General features: G+C 50.1%; 1 protein-coding gene across 2 annotated transcripts; it reads left to right on the top strand.

The window, feature by feature from the left end:
- Positions 1 to 1,283: 1,283 nt before the first annotated feature.
- CLU (clusterin) lies at positions 1,284 to 18,172 on the top strand. Of its 2 annotated transcripts, none has more exons than XM_003830796.5 (9): positions 1,284 to 1,471; positions 5,529 to 5,654; positions 7,039 to 7,187; positions 9,601 to 9,771; positions 10,788 to 11,199; positions 11,728 to 11,832; positions 16,142 to 16,371; positions 17,513 to 17,688; positions 17,917 to 18,172. In XM_003830796.5, the coding sequence occupies exons 1-9, from the start codon at positions 1,345 to 1,347 to the stop codon at positions 17,924 to 17,926; spliced, it is 1,506 nt and encodes a 501-aa protein (XP_003830844.2). In that variant the 5' UTR covers positions 1,284 to 1,344; the 3' UTR covers positions 17,927 to 18,172. The 2 variants fall into 2 exon arrangements, with proteins under 2 accessions (XP_003830844.2, XP_003830845.2); XM_003830797.5 differs by lacking the exon at positions 1,284 to 1,471 and adding an exon at positions 4,853 to 4,979.
- The last annotated feature ends 1,371 nt before the right edge of the window (positions 18,173 to 19,543 follow it).

The raw sequence follows: 19,543 nt of genomic DNA, 5'->3' as shown, positions 1-19,543 counted from the left end.
CAAGGAGCCGTGGAGATGATCCATTCCCGATTCCTCATCGTCCAGATGGAAGAAACTGAGGCCCAAGGGCAAAGTGATTGGTCCGAGGTCACCCAGTGTCTAGGGGCACACCTAGGACTGTAATCAGACTTTCATGGACCTGGTCTGGGTTCTCCCACTTCCTCATGGGCCTTGAAGATTCCCCCAGGCTGCCTCCTGGAAAGGACTGGGGTCCTAGTGCCCCCTGGACGTTGGGCAAGCAAGGGACTGGGCCTCCATGTTGTGCCTCCATAGTCCTGATCCTGAACTGGAAAACTCAGCCCCTGACCATGCAGCTCTCCTTTAAGCCCCTTTGTTTCACATGGTTTTCAAAGTCTGCCACCCACAGTGGGGCTGCCTGTACCCGCCCTGCCCACCCATTGCCCCAACTGTCAGCCCCTTGACTTCTCTCCTGGGGCTTAAACATCCCTGGCTCCAAAATGGGCAGCTCAGTTTCTTCCCCAAGAAGTAGCTGCACCTCCAGGGTTCCTGGACTTCCCCCTCCTTGCCAGGGGGTGGGGTGGCTGCGACAGGAGATTCTCCCTGCTCTCAGCAGAAGGAACTCCAGCAGTTGGAGACCAGCAAACCCCTCTGGACACAGATCTGATTTCCTAACTGGGAAGGCTCAGGGCAAAATAAAAATTCAGGGCCACTGGTTCAAAAACTATGAAGAATTTCAAGACCGTCACAGTAGCCCATTAAACCAAACGTGGATCTGCAAGGGTCCCACACCCATGAAGCCCACCCTGTTTGGCTGGGTTCCAAGAAGATGGGGACAGTGATTGCTTAAGCTCTGTGGATCAAGGAGCCCGGAGAGGCCTTCTGGCTCTCCACATATCTGCTCTGATCACTCCTAAACACAATTCTGTTTCCTCCAGGCCTGGCGGGTCAGTCCAGGGACCCCCATCAGTGTGATGTTTCCAGGAGTAGGCGTTTCAATACTTCTGTGCTCTCTTCTCCAGCACAAGGCCCCTCTCCATCCCACCCTCATTATGTCTGACTCTTTACTATTTAAATGGGTCAAGAGAAGTGGCGCTTGTGTAATGTGAAGGTTAAGGTCAGTAGGGCCAGGGAACTGTGAGATTGTGTCTTGGACTGGGACAGACAGCCGGGCTAACCGCGTGAGAGGGGCTCCCACGCGAGTTCAGGCTCTTCCCTACTGGAAGCGCCGAGCGGCCGCACCTCAGGGTCTCTCCTGGAGCCAGCACAGCTATTCGTGGTGATGATGCGCCCCCCGGCGCCCCCAGCCCGGTGCTGCACCGGCCCCCACCTCCCGGCTTCCAGAAAGCTCCCCTTGCTTTCCGCGGCATTCTTTGGGCGTGAGTCATGCAGGTTTGCAGCCAGCCCCAAAGGGGGTGTGTGCGCGAGCAGAGCGCTATAAATACGGCGCCTCCCAGTGCTCACAACGCGGCGTCGCCAGGAGGAGCGCGCGGGCACAGGGTGCCGCTGACCGGTGAGATGTCCCCGTCTTCCCTACCCTTGAGCAGAGACACATCAGGACGGATGGGCGGGCAGGGGATGGCAGCCAGGCAGAGAGGGATGACACAGCTCGCAGTCACAACCCCTGCGCTTTCGACGGAGCCCCGGAAGCCAGGGAGGGGAGGTGGCCGGAGCCCCATCACCAGGCAGCTGAGCCAGGGGCCCCGGCGCAACCGCCGCCTGAGAGCACGAGCTCCAACCACAGTTCTGTGGTGGGGGGGTAAATAGAACAGATATAATGATCATCCTTTCGCAAAGATGGGGAAACTGAGACCTGGAGACCTGCCGCGTTGCGGGAGACCCAGGCTAGCAGGTGACGGAGCTGGCCTGCACGGAGCTCCTTCCTGCAGCATATCCTCTGCGAAGATGCGGATCTCTCAGTTGTGGCTGTCGGCTTGCATGCATGAGTCATCTAGTTTTCTTCTAAATTCTCTAGCTCTCTGGACACTGTGCCTGTAAGTATGAGGCTGCGGATTTCAGTATATGCTGCAACCACCGAAATCCGACTTTTTCTGCCTCCTAATGCATCTGAGGTGCATCAGAGAAAAGTCACACAAGATCCACCAGGCCCCAGACTTCTGATTCCACGGTCTCATTTTACAGATGATAATCTGAGGCCTGGAGAGGTTTAGGACTGGTGCCAACACTAAACAGCAAATAAGTATCAGAATTGGGATTAGAGCCAAAGCTTCTTGACCTTCCAGAATTTCTGGACCTAGTTAAAAAATATATGATTTTTATTATTATTTTTTAAACGGAGAGGTTAGGAATTTAAAGGAAAGTACAGATACTATATAAAAAAAGATGCCCATGAGAATGTTAAGTTATAATAATAGTGGGGCATTGGGCACAACTGAAATGGCCAATCTTGTGAGAATGGTAAAATAAACTTGGGTCCGTGAGAAAGTGGAGTATTACATAGCCACAGAAGTATGCCCTTAAAGAATATTTGAAGATGGTGAATGTGAAGGATCTTGTATAAACTGCATGGAAGACAGAAGGAAATATACCACGGTGCTAACATTTGCCTCTGGGTGATATGAATTACCGGTGATTATTTTTCTTATTTTCCTTTTGGTTTAGTTTTCTCCATTTGAAGAAGCAGATAGGAGCCAGGGCTTTGGGATTGAAACCCTCACCATCTGTGTGCCCTCTTCACTGTCTTCCCATCCTCCCTACGGCTCCCTTTTCACAGTCATTGATTTTCTTTCTTTCTTTTCTCCTTTTTTTTTTTTTTCCTGAGACCAAGTCTCACTCTGTTGCCCAGGCTGGAGTACAGTAGCACCATCTCGGCTCACTGCAACCTCCGCCATCCGGGTTCAAGCAGTTCTCATGCCTCAGCCTCCGAGTAGCTGGGACTACAGGCGCATGCTGCTACATCCGGCTAATTTTTGTATTTTTAGTAGAGACATGGTTTCACCACCTTGGCCAGGCTGGTCTCGAACTCCTGATCTCAAGTAATCTGCCTGTCTTGGCCTCCCAAAGTGCTGGGATGACAGGTGTGGATCACTGCGCCCTGCCAGGTCATTGATTTTCTTAAGCCTCCAGCCCTGCCCTGCTTGGAAACGTTTTGGGAAGCTGCTCAGTTCAAAGTTCCCAGGAGGGTGTGCCTGGAGGGGAGTTGCTCTCAAAGTCTGCCTGCTCCCCCCGCCCCCCCTGCCCCCCGCCCCCGCCCCCGCCATCTTCTCCTCCTCCTCTTCCCCTGAGCAGCCCCTTTGTCCACAGAACCGGCCTTTTCTGGTAGAAGGAGCAAGGCCAGGTGGTTTAAGCCTTCTTAGGGAGAATGAGGCTGTGTGGTAGTGCTGGGGACTCGAGGGCCTTGGCCTTGGCATGGCTCTTCCACCCAGGGCAGCTGGCAGCCAGGCTCCCAGGAGGCAGAGGAGATGAGGGGGGAGGTGAGTCCGAGCAAAGGAAAGGAGGTCGGCTGTGCAGTCACAGTTCTAGAACATTCCTTGGATCCGCAGCATCCATATCACCTGCAGACTGGCTGGAAAAGCAGTCTCAGAACCAACATTATAACCAGCCCTGCAGTGATTCATAAGTACTTTAAAAAATGGTCAATCATTTCAGCAAAGCAGAGCCACACAGTCCGGGGGACCACAGGTGGCCTCTGTGGGATTGTCTCAGTTTTCCTGCCCCTCTCCAGACATGTTGATTAGACACTGCCAATGCCCAGCCTCAGACCTCAGTCTAATTTGGAAGTAGTCAGAATTTACTATGATTACATAAGACCCTCGTGTTTACAGAACACATTCCCCTCTCTGAGGTCTGGATTAGATCCATTTTACAGATGAAGAAACTGAGGCTCAGATATTTAAGTGACTTGGAATCAATGAAAGAATACTGGCCTAGGGGTCGGGAGGGCTGGGCTCTCATCCCAGGGTTACCATGAGCATGCTGTGGACCCTAGGGAGTCCCATGCCCTCTCTGGGCTTCAGCCTCACCGTTAGGGTAGAGGGGTTGGGTGAGAGAACGACCCCCTTCCCAGGTCTGAGCTGGATGGCTCACCAGGGATCCCAGGCTCCCCGGAGCAGACTGTGTGCCCGCTGATTCTGGAATTCCTTTCCTGTATCTTGCCTTTGGCTGCCCCGTTCTTCACGGCCCAACACCCTGTCTTCTGGTCAGAACCTAGTTCTGAATGGGTTTTTCCAGAAGTTGTTGCTTTCAGGGGCCCCTGGCAGAGAGGTGTTTCTGGCTGGCTTTGTCTCTCTGGCATGACAAAGGCTCTGTTCCTGCTGGAGGCATTTCAGGGCTCAGTGGGCAGCTGGGGCAGAGCCCGTGAGACCACAGCCTTCCTGGTGAGCCCGGTCTCCGCCACCCACCCCATCTCTGGGGAAGGCGCTGACCCCATCTCTTCTCCCACGCTGCTCCCTGGCTCTTTGCGCCTGATTACTTCTCATGAGAGGCACTCCTTGTTAATGTGCTACTGAGTGTCCAGATGGGCCTGCTGGGCTGAGCGGGCTTTGGATGTGAACCATTTCAGGAAGGGGAACCCCATCGTCCTGTTGGTTCTGTGATGGGAAATGGGTGAGCTCAGATAAGCAGTTCTTCGGAGGGGGATGGTGGGGGTGGAGTGCAGGGGGAAGGGTTTCTGTTTTATGCAACAGCCTCAGCTTCTGGGAAAGGGTCCATTGTGTAAGATTGGGGCTATGGCCTGTGCCCCGTGGCTCAGGGCAGCCAGCCCAGTGGTGGCAGGAACACTGGCAGGGCAGCCTGCTGTCGGCTTAGAGGGGATGGGCAGTGTGGAGGGCCTGGCAGAGCAAAAGGACTCATCCTTCCAAAGGGACTTTGTCTGGGAAGCCTGCTCCTCGGGCCACTGCGAACCCTCTCTACTCTCCGAAGGGAATTGTCCTTCCTGGCTTCCACTACTTCCACCCCTGAATGCACAGGCAGCCCGGCCCAAGTCTCCCACTAGGGATGCAGATGGATTCGGTGTGAAGGGCTGGCTGCTGTTGCCTCCGGCTCTTGAAAGTCAAGTTCAGGTGGTGCTGAGACTCCCTGGGGGCTGCAGTGCTGTGGTGGATGGGGATCATCTGCTGGGGTGAAGATTTAGGTGCACATTGCAGAGGACGTGGCTGGTCTCTGGGATGCAGTCCCTCTGTGGAGGTGGCATGGGGAGGGACGGATGCATGACCTAAGGAGGGTATTTTCAGTGTCTGACATGATCGATACCACTCTGGACAAGGAGGCCAGGATGCAGAAAGCCTGTGTGCCTCGCTGATTGTCGGGGAGGATGTGGCTTGGACAAGAGCCTGGCTCCTCCGATGCCAGGGTTCTTGTTTCTTCCACTCAACATTGCTGTCCTGCAGTCCCTCCCTCCCTGCACCTCCTGCCTTCGCTTTCATTCGAGGTGTCCATGGCAAGTCTGGTCATCTCCCCCCATTTCCTCAGGAATAAAAGTGCAGCAGTGCCTGCTGTGGGGACAGCTGAGGGCAGTGAGGCCCTGGGGAGCTGCTGCAGGCAGCAGGTGGGCGGGACGCCAGCAGGCTGTCTAGCTGTTCCCATGACGGTCTCCTGTTCTCTGCAAACAGAGGCGTGCAAAGACTCCAGAATTGGAGGCATGATGAAGACTCTGCTGCTGTTTGTGGGGCTGCTGCTGACCTGGGAGAGTGGGCAGGTCCTGGGGGACCAGACGGTCTCAGACAATGAGCTCCAGGGTGAGTAGACCAAGCATGATGTTCCTCTGGCCACAGGGTGATGAGGTCAGAGGGCAGGGTAGCTAATTCTGCTCAGTGCCTCTCTATCAGGCCCCAGTGTTACAGACCGTTTTTATCTTGTGCACCGGGTCTGGGTGCCTGTGTCTGGGCCCACTCTGAGCCTCAGCTCCCAGGCCCCTGGTTCAGGCTCTGCGTGCATTAGACTGCCGGCATTTGCAGGCATTTCCCAAGCACTTTCGGCTGTTGCATTTCATTCAGCTGTTCCCCTCCCAGGCCCCTTAGCGCAGCTCCCAGGCCTCCTCCATGAAGCTGTGTCTGGACTACTGGAGCTCTTATCCCTCTCCCCTTTGGAGTGCCCAGAGCTTGTTCCTCCTGTGAGCTGACGGTTTCTGCAGGATCATTGTTAAAATCCCAGATCAGACATGGGTGTGAGTCTGTTTCACCTCTTCTCAGCTGGGTGACTTTGGGCCACTATCTTGATCTCATGACACTCCCCCCACCCCCCGTTTTATTGAGATATAATTAACAAATAAAAATTGTGTATATTTAAGGTATATGATGTGATGTTTTGAAATACACATACATTGAAATGATGACCACTTTTTATGGTGGGATGGTGGGAAGACTTAAAATCTACTTTCTTAGCAAATTTCCAGTTATGATATGGTGTTATTAACTATAAGCACCACCTGTATGTTAGACCTCCAGAACGTACTCCTCCTACCTGATGAACACTTTGACCCTTTATCATATCACACTTCCCATGTCTCCCTCTGCGAAGTGGGCATGGTGGGGGGCCGGAGCATTATGTAAACTGCACATGAAGTGTTTGGCGCAGTGCTTGGCATGGGATAAACACCAGTGAAGTAGCACTTAGGTGACACAGTGTTTCACTGCATTTGTCACCAGTGCTATGTCTTAATCATTTACTCATCTTATTCCTGTCGCCTGGCACTGCATTGGAACAAAGAAATACACATGTCTGTTTAAACTGAACTCTAGAAAGATTTGTGTCCAAAATAACAATATTTTATATTTTGATGCTTCAAAGCTGACACTTCTGGGTTTTTTTTTTTTCCTTGCCAAGTTTCTTCTGCACCCAGCTCATTCTCCAGGGGCACATGGCAGTGGCTGGGCATAACTCTGGGTGTGCCGGCTCCCATGGTCTGCATTTCTAAGCAGTAGGGTGCAGTCAGCAAGGAGCCTGTGATGGGAGCCTGTGCCAGGGCAAGGCTGGGGCCATGCTGCTGCCTGATGGCAGGAGTGGGGGTCCCAGCCTTGACAGCCCCTGAACTGAACGGGCCTTTCTGGCCATCCAGTTCATTCCAGGGTCCCGAGGCCACCTCTTCCTCTCCTCATTCTGCCTCTTGCACTTCTCTTGCAGAAATGTCCGATCAGGGAAGTAAGTACGTCAATAAGGAAATTCAAAATGCTGTCAACGGGGTGAAACAGATAAAGACTCTCATAGAAAAAACAAACGAAGAGCGCAAGACACTGCTCAGCAACCTAGAAGAAGCCAAGAAGAAGAAAGAGGTCAGGAGGAGCCGCGACCGCCTCCCTGCCTTGACCATCCCACTGGAGGGGAGGGAGGGGGTCACTGCGCGGTGCCCTGCTGGGTTGCCATGGTGACCCGCAGTCCTCCCAGGCTGTGTCAGCTGATGCTGGGGCTGCAGTTAAGAAGTAGGGACGGTTCATTTGCTTCTGAAAGCATCAGGGAGTGAGATCTTGGATCTGGTTTTGTTATGAGCCTGGCCCAGGGCCTAATGCCCAGATTCATTTCAATAGATGTTTCTAAGCCCTGATCACGTGCTAGTTCCAAGCAGGCTCTGGATGGGGTGGCGGCAGGGGCCCAGACAGGGGTGGCGTCCAACCTTCAGGAAGCTTATCTAATAGGAGTGATATGGTTAGGGTTAAGGCAGGCACACAGCACCCCACGTCTTCCTAGAGTTCTGGACTACTTCATAAAGAAACATCTTAAGCCCAGTAGTGGATATAGCAGGTCTAGCCTGTGCTTAATGATTCGACAAAACTAAAACACTATAATTCAATGAGCAACTTATTTAAGAAATCAAGTCTCCTTAAGAGTATCCTACAAACCTCCTCTCACGGTCGCCCTACTTCAGATGCTAAGATGTAGCTACCTGCAAGCTTCATGATCCATCATGCATGTTAAAAGCATTTCAAAGGCTCTGAGAAGTTCTGCAGTAAAGAAACCTGTGTAACTCCATGAAACCCAGAGTTTTCCAAACTGAACAGGGAATTCGTTTTTTTCTTTTTTCTTTTTTTCCTGGCTGCTTTGAGCACAGCTCCATAGGGGCCACTTCAGGGATTGCTGGCCTGGATGTGGCTCTACCTTTTTTTCAAGTTTCATGCCCTTTCTTGGCCTTAGTATCAGTTCTCACCATTCTATGAGAATCCTCAAATAGCTCCTGGGGAAGGGGCATGACTCGTTCTCACGTTTTTGTGGTTATCACTGGAGTCTGACATTCAACAATTCTGATTTTATAATAAAGCACATCACATACATTTGGAGAAAAGAGCCTGCTACTTCTTAGTCGAGGAGTTAGGTGAGCCGGAAGGAAAGGAAGTAGGTAGCAGGGGTGGCGCTTGTGTCTTGGCTCAGTGGGAGGTGGGTTGTCCTTGCCCAGCAGGGGACAGGGGATGATGGAGCAGGACAAAGACCTCACATAACTCTGGGGTGTGGATAGGCTATTTTTTTTTTTTTTTTTGAAGACTAACACACTCATACATAGAGACTTTAATATAGAAAAGTAGAAAAGGAAAAGTTTTTCCATAATCCTTTTGTCCAAGGACAAGTCACTGTTAACATTTGATCTATTTTTCCTATTATTTTCTTCTATGCTTTTTTGACAGTGGCTATGTTTAAAATTATGAATTTTTAACATATAATATTCAAAATGGACTATAAACATCCTTCGTAATGATGTACCATCTACCCTTTATATGAACCATAGTTTGTTTAATCTGTCTCTTTTAAGCATCTGGGTTGGTTCTGATTTTTTTTTTTTGCCATAAGCTAATACTGTGCCAAATATTTTTAAGCATCTTTTTCTTTGTCAGGGGATCCTTTGAGATACAGTCTTTGTTTTGTTTTGTTGTTTTGTTTTGTTTTTTTGAGACAGAGTCTCGCTCTGTCACCCAGGCTGGAGTGCAGTGGTTTGATCTTGGTTCACTGCAACCTCCGCCTCCCAGGTTCAAGCGATTCTCCTGCCTCAGCATCCCAAGTAGCTGGGAGCGCAGGTGTGCACCACCACACCAGCTAATTTTTGTATTTTTAGTAGAGATGGAGTTTCACCATGTTAGCCAGGCTGGTCTCGAACTCCTGACCCCAAGTAATATGCCTGCCTCGGCCTCCCAAAGTGCTGGGATTACAGGTGTCAGCTGCCGCACCTGGCCTGAGACAGATTCTTACAGAATTATTGGGTCAAGTGGCAAGGGCCCATTAGAGAATTTTGACAGCTGGTGTGGCTTTGGTGTTGAAAGCCTGCCATTCCCTTTGCACGCCAGGAGGCATGGTTGCAATAGAAAGGTAAGATTCAGGGAGTCTGCAGCCTGCTTTGGAAGATGAAATTTAAACACCAGAAGCAGAGAATAGGAAATGAGGCTTCAGTGAGAGGGTAGTCATTGAGTAGGTGATCAGAGAGAGGTGGTGTCCACATGGGTTCCAGGAGTTGGGAAGCTTCTAGGAGTTAGGGAACAGTTGGATCTTGAAGAATGAGTGGATTCTTCAAGCCAGGTGGGAAGGGGATTCCAGGTGGGCGAATGAGGGGAAGCTTGAACTGGAGCAAGGGTAGGCACTTACATGCTGGGTGGCCAGCCTGTGGGAAGGCCTGCCCTGGGGCAGAGGGCCTGGCACCCAGCAGCTCTTTGAGTGCATGAGCCTGTGGTCTCTGTGTGGCTCAGCCAGCCTTGTGTCTTCCTGTAGGATGCCCTAAATGAGACCAGGGAATCAGAGACAAAGCTGAAGGAGCTCCCAGGAGTGTGCAATGAGACCATGATGGCACTCTGGGAAGAGTGTAAGCCCTGCCTGAAACAGACCTGCATGAAGTTCTACGCACGCGTCTGCAGAAGTGGCTCAGGCCTGGTTGGCCGCCAGGTGAAAAGGGGACACATGAGTGGCCAAGGCTCTGAGTGGGGAAGGAGGGGAGCCTAGTGAAATATGCTTCATTCCGCATGCCAGATGCAATTGATTAGTATTGGCTGGCTTGCCCAGAGTGCCATGCTCCATTGGTAATGTCTGGCATGAGTAGAGAGAGTGGAGTCATCAAAAGGATGTAGGCCAGGTATCTACCTTCTCTTAGAAAACTCATGCAGCAGTGCTTAGCTGGATGACATAACAAACCGCTTCATGGGATGGCAGAGCCCTGTGTCCACTTATGTGGAAGGATTTAATAATTTTTTTTTTTTTTGAGACAGGGTCTCACTCTGTCACCCAGGCTGGAGTGCAGTGGTGTGATCATGTTTCACTGCAGCTTCGACCTCCTGGGTTCAGATGATCCTCCCACCTCAGCCTCCCAAGTAGCTGGGACTACAGGCATGTACCACCACACCCAGCTAATTTTTGTATTTTTTTTGTAAACATGGGGTTTGGCCATGTTGCCCAGGCTGGTCTCAAACTCCTAAGCTCAAGTAATCCTCCTACCTTGGCCTCCCAAATTGTTGGGATTATAGATGTGTGCCACTATGCCCAGCCAATGTAAGATTTTGTAGTATATTAGTGTTGCTCCTGTCCTCTGCTACAGGGCTTTTTTGATTGGGACTCAGTGAATTGCTCCAATCCCTGAAGTCACATCAGTTGGCCCTTAGCCGAGCAGGGGGTGGATATCATTGGTGGCCAAAGATGACAGTGAATGAACCTGAAATGTTGGGCCTTGTGACTTTTGGGGCCTCCCAGGTGTCTCAAAACTGTCCCCCATGGAGGGAGATAAAAGGAAAGAGCATGGACCTGACAGATGGGGTGCTGGGGGCTGGTCCCAGCTGGGCTGTTTGTCACTTGCTGTGTGACTGTTACAGCCATGGGCAGGGCCTGGCCTGGCTCACCAGGGGGTGGGAGGCCAGGAGGCCGTGGCCTTGGTGAGCTTCTCCTAACTGTGCCCATGCTGGCTGTCCTAGCTTGAGGAGTTCCTGAACCAGAGCTCGCCCTTCTACTTCTGGATGAATGGTGACCGCATCGACTCCCTGCTGGAGAACGACCGGCAGCAGACGCACATGCTGGATGTCATGCAGGACCACTTCAGCCGCGCGTCCAGCATCATGGACGAGCTCTTCCAGGACAGGTTCTTCGCCCGGGAGCCCCAGGACACCTACCACTACCTGCCCTTCAGCCTGCCCCACCGGAGACCTCACTTCTTCTTTCCCAAGTCCCGCATCGTCCGCAGCTTGATGCCCTTCTCTCCGTACGAGCCCCTGAACTTCCACGCCATGTTCCAGCCCTTCCTTGAGATGATACACGAGGCTCAGCAGGCCATGGACATCCACTTCCACAGCCCGGCCTTCCAGCACCCGCCCACAGAATTCATACGAGGTGAGAAGGGGTGGAAGCTCATGGCCTTTTGAGCAACTTGTTAGATGCTGAGAACCATGCCGAGGGCTCAGCGGGTGTCATCTCGATTTTTCTCCAGCCATATCACAAGGGTGATATTATCCTTATTTAAAGAGGAAAAAAACTGAGCTGGGCATGGTGGCTCATGCCTGTGATGCCAGCACTTTGAGAGGCCAAGGCGGGAGGATCATTTGAGGCCAGGAGTTTGAGACCAGCCTGGCCAAGATAGTGAGACCCTGTCTCTACAAAAATAAAAACTTAAAAAATTAGCCGGGTGTGGTGGTGCACACCTGTAGTCTCAGCTACTCGGGAGGCTGAGGCAAGAGAGTCACCTGAGCCTGGAAGTTGGAGGCTGCAGTGAGCTATGATTGCACCATTGCATTCCAGCCTGGGCAACAGAGTGAGACCCTGTCTCTAAATCAAAAAATAAATAAAAATAACAATAGGAATCAGTGGAGTCCATCTCTGCATGGCTGGATGACTGACTTTTCTTCCCTCGTGTGTCCCCAGAAGGCGACGATGACCGGACTGTGTGCCGGGAGATCCGCCACAACTCCACGGGCTGCCTGCGGATGAAGGACCAGTGTGACAAGTGCCGGGAGATCTTGTCTGTGGGTGAGTCGGGGTCCAGACCACAAGCCGCCCCCTCTGATCCCTTGTGTCCTGGGGTCACTGGGGCCTCACTGGTGCTGCCTTTATGGAGTCAGACAGATAAGCGTTTGGATTCCAGCTCTGCAGCCTTTGAGCTGTGTCCCGGGGCAGGTCCTGAGCCTCATGCAGCTTCGGTTCCTCATCTTAGAATGAGATGATGATGCAAGGCTGTCCCTGAAGTCGGTGAGATGTCGTTAGAGATGCAAAAGTGCCCTCCACCTGGTCGGCCCCATGTTGAAAAAAGCTTGTTGAAAAAAGTCATCCCCCTGGGACTCCCCAGTTATTCTGTTCCCAAGTGCCAAGCGTAGCAGGCATCTTCATTTTCCTCTGCAGATTATGACATTGCAGACAGTATGTGTTTTGTTTAACAAAACTGACCAGAGGCCAGGCACTGTTCTAAACACTCGACATACATTTCCTCATTTCCTCAGAATGACCCTCTGAGGAAACTGAGCCACAGAAAGGTTAATAACTTATCCAAGATTGACCCCGACATGGGCGAGCTGGGCTTCAATCCTAGGGCGCTGTGTTCTCTCCTGGGGCCCCTCGCAGCCTCTGGCCACAGAAGTCACAGGTCTCAGTACCTGGGCATCCAAGCAGTAGTCCCTTTGGTCGGTTGGTTGGTCCCCTAGGCAAAGGGAATATTTCCCTTTGACTGTCCCCCTCCGTTTCACCAGCTCTGGTTATGGGTTAACTTCTTTCCACTTAGAGATAACAGCTGTGACTGTATTTGGACTAGTTCCTGGTACACAGCAGTTCATACTCACAAAGAGTTAATTGTTTCCCCTTGTCAACAGCTTATCGATCTGGTGGCTTTGCTCTTACTTAATGTTTAGTTTGAGTTTGCCACGGCAGGCCGCCAGGGTCTAGTTAAACATTCCTAGCCTCACTCCTATAATTTTAGAAGCCACTGCAAAATAAACAGTTGTGCTTTAACAGGCTGAAGTATAAGTTGCTGTAGATGAGTGCACAACCAGGCCTTGGGGCTTTTTCTATAAAAATATCATAGAGTGGCATCAATTACATGGTACCTCACCACAAGAAAGTCATGTTAGGGCCTGAAGAAAAGATGTCCAGATGCCTGTGCCCAGATTGGACCTCTTATGCTGATTTTTACTCTGTTGCCCAGGCTGGGCTCAGGTCTGGCGCCAGTCTTAACAGTCATTGATTACAGTTGAGAGTGCAGCCGGCGCCAGTCTTAACAGTCATTGATTATAGCTGGAGTACAGTGGCTCTGTCTCGGCTCACTGCAACCTCCGCCTCCCGGGTTCAAGTGATTCTCCTGCCTCAGCCTCCCAAGTAGCTGGGAGTGCAGGTGTGCACCACCACACCCAGCTAATTTTTGTATTTTTAGTAGAGACAGCGTTTCACTATGTTGGCCAGGCTGGTCTTGAACTCCTGACCTCAAGTAATCTGCCCGCCTCGGCCTCCCAAAGTTCTGGGATTACAGGTGTGAGCCACTGTGCCTGGCCTGAGATAGATTCTTAGAGAATTATTGGTAAGAATAATTCTCTAAGCTGAGCTAAATAGTCTACACTGAAGAGGACTGCCTACTGTTATTTAAGGGGCTTGCAACCATATAAGCATGTACTGCCTGGGAACTCTAGACCAGGATTTCTCAATTTCAGCGCTGTTGATTTTTTTTTTTTTTTTTTTTTTTGAGACAGGGTCTCTCTCTATCACCCAGCCTGGAGTGCAGTGGCACCATTACAGCTCACTGCAGCCTAGACCTCTTGGGCTGAAGTCATCCTCCTGCCTGAGCCTCCTGAGTAACAGACTACAGGTGTGCTCCACCATACTTGGCTAATTTTTTTATTTTTAGTAGAGATGGGGTCTTGCTACGTTGTCCAAGCTGGTCTCCAACTCCTAGGCTCAAGTGATCCTCCTACCTCAGCCTCCCAGAGTGCTGGGATTACAGGTGTGAGCAGTGCTGACATTTTGGACCAGGTCATTCTTTGTCGTTGGGGGCTGTCCTGAGCAGTTCAGGGTGTTTGGCAGCATTCCTGGCCTCTGCCCACTAGAGGCCAGCAGCTCCCTTCCCTTTGTTGTGACAACCAGCTTCAGAACTTGCTAAATCTCCCTGGGTGACAGCGTCACCCCAGTTGAGAACCTCTATTCTAGACTAAGCCTCAGCTCTCAAGGATTTTTCTTATTTTATTATTATTTTTTTAAGACAGGGTCTCGCTCTATCACCCAGGCTGGAGTGCGGTGGCGCAATCTTTGCTCGCTGCAACCTCTGCTTCCTGGTTTCAAGTGATTCTCCTGCCCCAGCCTCCTGAGTAGCTGGGATTACAGGCGTGCACCGCCACGCCTGGCTAATTTTTATATTTTTAGTAGAGACAGGGTTTCACCATATTGGCCAGGCTGGTCTCAAACTCTTGACCTCAAGTGATCAGCCTGCCTCAGCCTCCCAAAGTGCTGGGATTACAGGTGTGAGCCAGCACGCCTGGCTAGTTTTTCTTATTTTTAAATTATTTTTTGGTAAAATAATGAATTTTATTTATTACATATTTATTTTCAACCTGGCATCTTGTTAGTAATTCTGTTTCTTTCCCCACCTAACATTTTGTTTACTATAAATGATTGCAGTCATCATCCTAAAGCATATGCAAAATCTCCCTTCCCCTGACTCATGTTTGATGTACCTGCCTCTGGATATTTTTGAAATACCTTAGGGGGAGAAAAACAGTAGTTTTAAGAGCTAGTGGACAGTTTCCAGCTCTTAATGAATCTGACAACCTGCAGCCCAGGGCCAAGAGGAATGAATTCTCTTTTCCCTGCTCTCTTGATGAACTCAGTGACCAGCCATGGGCGGGCAGGTGGGCGGGCAAGGACCCCTGGCCACCAGATGCCAGTGCATCAGCTGCATGAACTCTTGGCACCGGAACTGCCACCTCTACAGACATGCTCAAAAGACAAGTTTGGACCGGGTGCATTGGCTCACGCCTGTAATCCCAGCACTTTGAGAGGCCAAGGTGGGTGGATCCCCTGAGGTCAGGAGTTTGAGACCAGCCTAGCCAACATGGTGAAACCCTGTCTCTCCTAAAAATACAAAAAAATCACCCGGGGGTGGTGGCAGGCACCTGTAATCCCAACTACTCTGGAGGCTGAGGCAGGAGAATTGCTTGAACCTGGGAGGTGGAGGTTGCAGTGAGCTGAGCTCACGCCATTGCACTCCAGCCTGGGAAACAAGAGCGAAATTCTGTCTCAAAAAAAAAAAAAAAAGACAAGCTTGGAGGATTGTCCAGAACCACAGATCCAGGGTAGGAAGAGCCCAAGCTTAGGAGCTGAAGACCCTGGTTCAATCCTGGGCCCAGAGATCATTTATTCTATGGCTTTAGGTAAGCTATTTATTGATACTTCTGTGGGCCTCAGTTTCATTATTGGTAAAAATTATTTCATTATTGGTAAAATTAGGACTTAAGTCCTAATCCTTAAGTCAGAACAGATCTAATTCTTAGAGAAAAAGGATATCCAGAGAGAACTTTCTGCGGTGTCTGGGACACAGGCAGTGCCACACGAATGGCAGCTGTGAGTAATATTCCTCCTCTCTGGAAATGATTCCTGGGAGGGACTAGGGCAATGAGAGCCACTCCAGGTCTGAGAACATGGAGAACTCAAGATCAGTGCTTTTGGAAGTGTGGTCAACACAGTTTGTCACCAAAGAGATAAGGGTCTGGCACCCAAGGATAAATCAACGATGTTACGAAGCACACTGTTTAGGTCAGTTGGCGTATTTTTCCAGAGCAAGGCTTCTCAGGCTGGGCGTGGTGGCTCACACCAGTAATCCCAGCACTTTTTGGGCAGATGGGTTGAGCCCAGGAGTTCGAGACCAGCCTGGACAACATAGAGAAACCCTGTGTCTACAAAAAATACAAAAATTAGCTGGGCATGGTAGCATGTGCCTATAGTCCCAGCTACTCAGGAGGCTGAGGTTGGAGGATAGCCTGAGCCTGGGAAGTCAAGGCTGCAGTGAGCCGAGATCTCACCACTGTATTCCAGCCTAGGCAACAGAGCAAAACTCTGTCTCAAAAAAACAAAAACAAAAACAAAAAACCCAAAAGACTTTCTGGATGACGGAAGCAGTGTCTAGATTCACATTCCGAGGCAAAACCTTTATTTTGTCGTGGACAATTCCAGTTTGTGGCCCTTCCCTTAGGGAAGCACTGCTTTTGTTCCCACTGCATGTGCTAACTTCCATTCATTCATGGTTCTATCCCTTTGTAGCCTCCCCTTCACACTTCTCACCTGCGTTTCTTCCATCTCTGGGCAGACTGTTCCGCCAGCAACCCCTCCCAGGCTCAGCTGCGGCGGGAGCTCGACGAATCCCTCCAGGTCGCTGAGAAGTTGACCAGGAAATACAACGAGCTGCTGAAGTCCTACCAGTGGAAGATGCTCAACACCTCCTCCTTGCTGGAGCAGCTGAACGAGCAGTTTAACTGGGTGTCCCGGCTGGCAAACCTCACGCAAGGCGAAGACCAGTACTATCTGCGGGTCACCACGGTGAGCTGTGTCCCGGCCACATGCTGTGGCTCGGGAGCCCGAGCTGTGATCGGGAGCAGGGGCATGTGTGCTTTTGACTGAGCATTTATCACACAGCAGAAAATAGAAAACTTTAGGCTCCCTTGTTGCCTTGAAGCCTCATCACCCACTCAGGAAAAATATAACCCTGTTTTACAAAGGAGCAAAGTAAGAGAGGTTCCACAGCTTGGCCAAGGTGTGATAGCTGGCAGATGACTTGGATGGGTATTTGAACCTGACTGCCTGGCTGCCAAGCCTGTATTTTGTTGTTGTTGTTGTTTTTGTTTTGGTGCACAAATCTGCGAATAAACCAGAAGCCTCTGTTCTTTTCTCAAAGCTACAAGGCTGCCCTCTGGCATGTAAAATGGCTTATGAATTAGTACATCATTCTCTGCCAGTGATAAAAACTTCTCTCTAGGCCAGACATGGTGGCTCATGCCTGTAATCCCAGCACTTTGGGAGGCAGAGGCAAGAGGATTGCTTGAGGCCAGGAATTTGAGACCAGCCTGGGCAACACAGCAAGATTCCCTCTCTACAAAAAATACAAAAATCAGTCAGGTGTGGTGGCACACACTTGCAGTCCCAGCTATTCAGGAGGCTGAGGTGGGAGGATTGCCTGAGCCCTGAGGTGGAGGCTGCAGTGAGCTGTGATCACGCCACTGCACTCCAGCCTGGGTGACAGAGTGAGACTCTGTCTCTTAAAAAAATATATATATATAAAATAATAAAATTAAAAAATCAAATAAAACTTATTTCTAGTACTGGGAACCCTTCTTTTTCTTTTCTTTCTTCCCTCCAGGCCCTCTGGATTCCTTTTCTACCCTACTCTGACCAATGGCTGCCTAAAGCAAATGTTTGGAAACCACTTTTATTCTTTGGGGTGCTCCCTGGGCTGGTCATTTGCAGATGACATTTGCCCCAACACATGAGTGTCTGTGAACCAGGTCCGTTCTGTCCACTGAGCTGTACTTATGTCTAGATGTATAAGAAGCATGGGGTCAGCTCTCTAGGTTTTCTTGGAGGAGCAGGAGGACTTGCTTATCAGAAGCCTGACTTCCGTTGCAGAACGCATGCATTTTGACCACAGTGTTTCAGCTCTTCTCTTTTCTTTTGTTCCATTTAGGTGGCTTCCCACACTTCTGACTCGGACGTTCCTTCCGGTGTCACTGAGGTGGTCGTGAAGCTCTTTGACTCTGATCCCATCACCGTGACGGTCCCTGTAGAAGTCTCCAGGAAGAACCCTAAATTTATGGAGACCGTGGCGGAGAAAGCGCTGCAGGAATACCGCAAAAAGCACCGGTAAGCAGGCGGGCCTTTCCTGCGGGCCTTTCCTGCGGGCCTGCAGGGCCCAGTGAGTCTCTGGGAGCCAAAAAAACAAAAAAAACAAACAAAGTGCAGACTCTATAGCCTGGTGGGAATGACTCCGCCCGGAGCCAGAGCCCAAGAACAAAGCCAGGAAGTTACGGGGAATTTTATTTTTCCTTTGGAGGATGTTTTACTTTGGAAGATAACTGTTTTTTATTTCAGGGAGGAGTGAGATGTGGATGTTGCTTTTGCACCTACGGGGGCATCTGAGTCCAGCTCCCCCCAAGATGAGCTGCAGCCCCCCCAGAGAGAACTCTGCACGTCACCAAGTAACCAGGCCCCAGCCTCCAGGCCCCCAACTCCGCCCAGCCTCTCCCCGCTCTGGATCCTGCACTCTAACACTCGACTCTGCTGCTCATGGGAAGAACAGAATTGCTCCTGCATGCAACTAATTCAATAAAACTGTCTTGTGAGCTGATCGCTTGGAGGGTCCTCTTTTTATGTTGAGTTGCTGCTTCCCGGCATGCCTTCATTTTGCTATGGGGGGCGGGCGGGGGGGATGGAAAATAACTAGAAACAAAAAAGCAGTGGCTAAGATGGTATAGGGACTGTCATACGGTGAAGAATAAAAGAGATATGATGACAAGGTTGATCCACTTCAAGAATTGCTTGCTTTCAGCAAGAGAGATGTGTTTCAACAAGCCAACTAAAATATATTGCTGCAAATTGAAGCTTTTGTGTTCTATTATAAAACTGTCGATGTATTCTGACCAAGGTGCGACAATCTCCTAAAGGAATACACTGAAAGTTAAGGAGAAGAATCAGTAAGTGTAAGGTATACTTGGTATTATAATGCATAATTGATGTTTTCGTTATGAAAACATTTGGCGCCCAGAAGTCCAAGTTATCAGTTTTATTTGTAAGAGCTATTGCTTTTGCAGCAGTTTTATTTGTAAAAGCTGTTGATTTCGAGTTGTAAGAGCTAAGCATCCCAGGGGCATCTTCTTGACTGTGGCATTTCCTGTCCACCGCCGGTTTATATGATCTTCATATCTTTCCTTGGTCCACAGGCGTTTCTCGGCTTTTAGTCTAAACCGTAGCTGGGCTGCAGTACCCTACGCTGCCAGCAGGTGGCCATGACTACCCGTGGTACCAATCTCAGTCTTAAAGCTCAGGCTTTTTGTTCATTAATATTCTCTGATTATAGAATTCTGGTCATCAGATGTACTGCAATGGAACAAAACTCATCTGGCTGCATCCCAGGTGTGTAGCAAAGTCCACATGTAAATTTATAGCTTAGAATATTCTTAAGTCACTGTCCTTTGTCTCTCTTTGAAGTTATAAACAACAAACTTAAAGCTTAGCTTATGTCCAAGGTAAGTATTTTAGCATGGCTGTCAAGGAAATTCAGAGTAAAGTCAGTGTGATTCACTTAATGATATACATTAATTAGAATTATGGGGTCAGAGGTATTTGCTTAAGTGATCATAATCGTAAAGTATATGTCACATTGTCACATTAATGTCACACTGTTTCAAAAGTTACTTTTTCTTTTCCATTGTTATGTTGCTAGACTCTGGCACTCACTATATTCAGTGGGTTTTTTGGTTGCTGCTTTTTTTCCCCCCCGAGACAGAGTCTCACTCTGTTGCCCAGGCTGGAGTGCAGTGGTGCAATCTCGGGTCACTACAACCTCCACCTCCAAGGTTCAAGCAGTTCTCCTGCCTCAGCCTCCTGAGTAGCTGGGACTACAGGCACGTACCACCACGCCTGGCTAATTTTTGTATTTTTAGTAGAGACGGGGTTTCACCATGTTGGCCAGGCTGGTCTCGAACTCCTGACCTCAAGT

This window comes from Pan paniscus, chromosome 7, assembly GCF_029289425.2.
Source record: "Pan paniscus chromosome 7, NHGRI_mPanPan1-v2.0_pri, whole genome shotgun sequence".
Lineage (NCBI taxonomy): Eukaryota > Metazoa > Chordata > Mammalia > Primates > Hominidae > Pan > Pan paniscus.
This window is presented reverse-complemented; position numbering and strand designations above follow the sequence as displayed.